Source organism: Stegastes partitus, unplaced genomic scaffold, assembly GCF_000690725.1.
Source record: "Stegastes partitus isolate 25-593 unplaced genomic scaffold, Stegastes_partitus-1.0.2 Scaffold841, whole genome shotgun sequence".
Classification (NCBI taxonomy): domain Eukaryota; kingdom Metazoa; phylum Chordata; class Actinopteri; family Pomacentridae; genus Stegastes; species Stegastes partitus.
Window position 1 is genome coordinate 242,844 of NW_007578572.1, and position 3,569 is coordinate 246,412.

At 37.4% G+C, this 3,569-nt stretch overlaps 1 protein-coding gene across 1 annotated transcript in view; it reads left to right on the top strand.

Moving 5' to 3' along the window:
- kdm1b (lysine demethylase 1B) overlaps window positions 1-3,569 on the top strand; it is a 21,720-nt gene that overhangs the window by 15,210 nt on the left and 2,941 nt on the right. Inside the window, exons 16-18 of the mRNA XM_008292891.1 lie at window positions 1,251-1,376; window positions 1,915-2,037; window positions 3,226-3,378. Coding sequence (XP_008291113.1) covers window positions 1,251-1,376; window positions 1,915-2,037; window positions 3,226-3,378 — 402 coding nt within the window. The remainder of the gene's footprint in view (window positions 1-1,250; window positions 1,377-1,914; window positions 2,038-3,225; window positions 3,379-3,569) is intronic.

Sequence of the window (3,569 nt, forward strand, 5' to 3'; positions counted from 1 at the left end):
TGTGTACTTTTTGTTTTTTTTTTATATTCCAGGTTCAGGCCATTGACTACTCAGGGTTTTTGAAAACTTTCTTCAGGCTTCGTACGCTGTCTACTGGGGCTTCTTGTGTTTTTAAATCTCTACACCAGAAGTGAAAAGTGCAACGTTAGCATGACCTGTAGAGACACAATAACATTTTCTATCTGTTTGTTCCTTCTCAGAAGACAGAAAAACAAAGGAGAGAGAGAAAAAAAAACACTTGGTCATTTTCAATTTACAGCTAGCGTAAAATTTAACCTGTTTATAGTCAAAACACAAATATTTAATCTTAACATTTTGTCTGCAAGCAAAAATGCATTCAGTTTCATTCAATGTGGCATCTGGAGAGTTCTGACATTATTACATCACCAAATAAACAGTGAAACCTTGCTGACATTTCAGACCTACACATTAGAGCAGAGTGGTAAATGAACAGGAACTACAAAGTGCACATTCATCGTCTAAACCACGTTTTTAATGCACATTAACGCACGAAAACATCCAGAGTGCGGCTGAAAGGATGTAACATCTGTGCTGAGAACAGCCCTTTTTTTTCTCCATCTGAATCCAAAGCGATCATTCAAAAATGTTTGCAATCACAGCTGAGCTTTGTTTAGAAAGAAAATCTTCCATTTTAGCCGTTTTAAAAGAAAAAAAAAATGATGGCAAAGCAGCTACGTGAGTTTAGACGTGGGTTAAAAGAAGTAGCTCCTGTGAACAGCCTCCACTTTATTAAGAGTTGGAGACAATTTTGCTGTTACTCAGTTCGAAATTTTGGGGAAATACACTGGAACAAAATAGTGTCGGGAGATTTAGTGTGATTGATGCGCACCTTAAAGGTGATGAGTCCATGTTACCTTAACTGAGGGAAATCTGTGTGTTGTCTTGTTGTTGCTGATCGTGGATTAACAAAAATGTCTGTTATACTTGAGAAAATGAAATGCTATTTAAGAAACCTGTTTTAAAAATTGAATTTAAGTTTTTTCTTCTCAATTTTTTTTATTTTTTGTGCTGCCGATTGTACTTTTGCGCGACTTAAAATATCTTTTTGGGGGGCACTAAATTGCACAAAAATTTCTTTCAGCAAAAAAAAAAATAATAATCAAGAAAAATATATAGACCTGAGTGTATAAAGTTGGATTTATTTATGATTTTANTAGTTTTATAAATGTGCAAAACATAGTGAAAAGTGTTACCAAACAGTAAAATATAGTGATAAAACTTCTCTGCAGATCGCTCTTCAGTTCCCGTACAGATTCTGGGACAACAAAATCCAAGGAGCAGATTACTTTGGTCACATCCCACCAGGTCCTGAGAAGAGAGGCATGTTCAGTGTCTTCTACGACCTCGATCCACAGGTTTGTTTTTCTCTCTCGAGTTTATCCCCTTGGACAGATCATGTTTTTCAAGGATTCAAGGAACTTTTATTGTCATGCCCGCTCACATTTGCATGTTTGTGGTATGAAATTGGTATTCAGGTCCCCTTTTTAAGAAAAAAAAAGCCTAATAAATAAAAAGTGCAATTGTAAGACAAGAACAAAATACAAGTAAAAATACAAGCAATAAGTGTACTCTAGCAAAATGTAAACATTAAGTAGAAAAGCCAAAATTAGCAAGGTAACAGTAAATATTTGTGTAGACAGCGAGGTAGGCCGTGTATTGCACTTAATGAGAATATTGCACATTGGTTGAAATATTGCACATATGTAGATAAAGGGTGGTAAAATCACTTAGAGCTGCTGGTGTTACAATAGGAGTAGTATAAATGGTATTTATGTTAAGATAAACAGCACAGAAGGACGTTCATGTCGTGTCATCAGTGTAGCAGAAAGACAGAAAATCCTTAAATAAAAGAAGATAAAGGAGTGCAGTGTAATACTGTGTGTGTGTTTGCAGGGGAAGCAGGCTGTGCTGATGTCCGTGATCACCGGTGATGCTGTTCCTGCCGTTAGAGACCTGGAGGACAAGGAGGTGGTGGACGAGTGCATGAAGGTCCTGCGGGAGCTTTTCAAAGAGCAGGTAAAGCTGTTATGTAAAGCGTAACCATGGCGGCATCCAATACACTTTTATTCTGAGTTACGGATTATCAGTGAGCAGAAAGACTGACGAGTAAAGTAGCTGTTAACCCTCTGAACCCCAAAACACACTGGTGGCTTTGAAAGGCAGTTTATTTTCTGAATAAATCACCAAAATGTAAATTTTAATCAGAGCCAGAAACCGTAAAAACAGAAAGAATTCTCAGATTTTTAACTTTGTGATTCTCCTTCCTCAGCTATCGTGCAATTCTGTCGGCTAAGTTACACAATTGTAAGCTTGAAACTGTGATTAAAAAAACAAAATCACTTTTATGTCTTTGTTTAAAAATAAACTGCTTGCACCACATCCTGAAATAAATAATCTGTAGTAAGCCTTTAATAACTCGGTCCAACTGGCACTTGACAGAAACTCAAGGAATCTGCGACTGAACTACAGGTTGTGTTATAAAAATATAAATTGTAGAATATCTATAGTATGTAGAGCCACTATTTTGTTTTCTGGTGTCGGTAATGTTGGCTGATATTTGGAAAAAATGTCTGACATGCTGATCTCAGATTTTTTCTACTTTTTTTTTTTAGAATAAATAATGAAACAGATTTAACCTTCATGATTTCATTTTGTCTTTAACTGTGGTAATAATGCACAACAGGCCTTCTTAGAAGTTCTCTCTCCTTCTAGTCATGGCTGTTCTGTTTCCATAGAGGTGCAGGACTTTATATTGTAGCTAAAAATGAACAAACAGTGAGTAAAAATGTGACAGGAACAAAAATGCTTGGAGTTCAGGGGGTTGAAATAATTGTAGCATGACAGCTAATAGCAACTAAAGAGCCCAAATGTGCACTAAACTGTAATCAGAAGTCCCTTTTTAAAGAAATAATAATTTTGACCCTTTGAACGGACATCTTTTGAAGAAATATTGTTCATGCAAAGCAGATAATACCCCAAATTTTGATAATCCAGATATAAAATCATCAGATCTGGTTTAATACTAGAGATTTAAACCTTCATCTTGATTGTTTCTGGCTGTTACAAAACACTACAGTGCAGGAGCTACAGCTGAGATCCTGATTTGTTCAGGGTTCTTACAGGAAGAAAGGGAATACAATAAAACATACACAGCCCATTTTCAGTGAGTACACCATTCGTTATTTGTCTTGTCCGCCCTGACAGGAGGTCCCAGAGCCGGTGCAGTTCTTTGTCACTCATTGGAGCAAAGACATGTGGTCCCAGATGTCCTACAGCTTCGTGAAGACGGGGGGCAGCGGCGAGGCCTACGACATCCTGGCTGAGGACGTGCAGGGAAAGGTGTTCTTCGCCGGAGAGGTAGCGCTGCTTTTCTCTGCTTCTGCCGTTAAACGTGTCCAGAAATGTCTGTCTGTCTGTGTGGAGATGCATTGTGAAGTTTAACATGTTTATTTGCTTTTGATTACGCTTTTCATTCTCTTTGGCGTTTCCTCGCTGCACATTTCACAGATTAATCAAATTTGGATACTACTGTTGAAATTTGGCTTCCT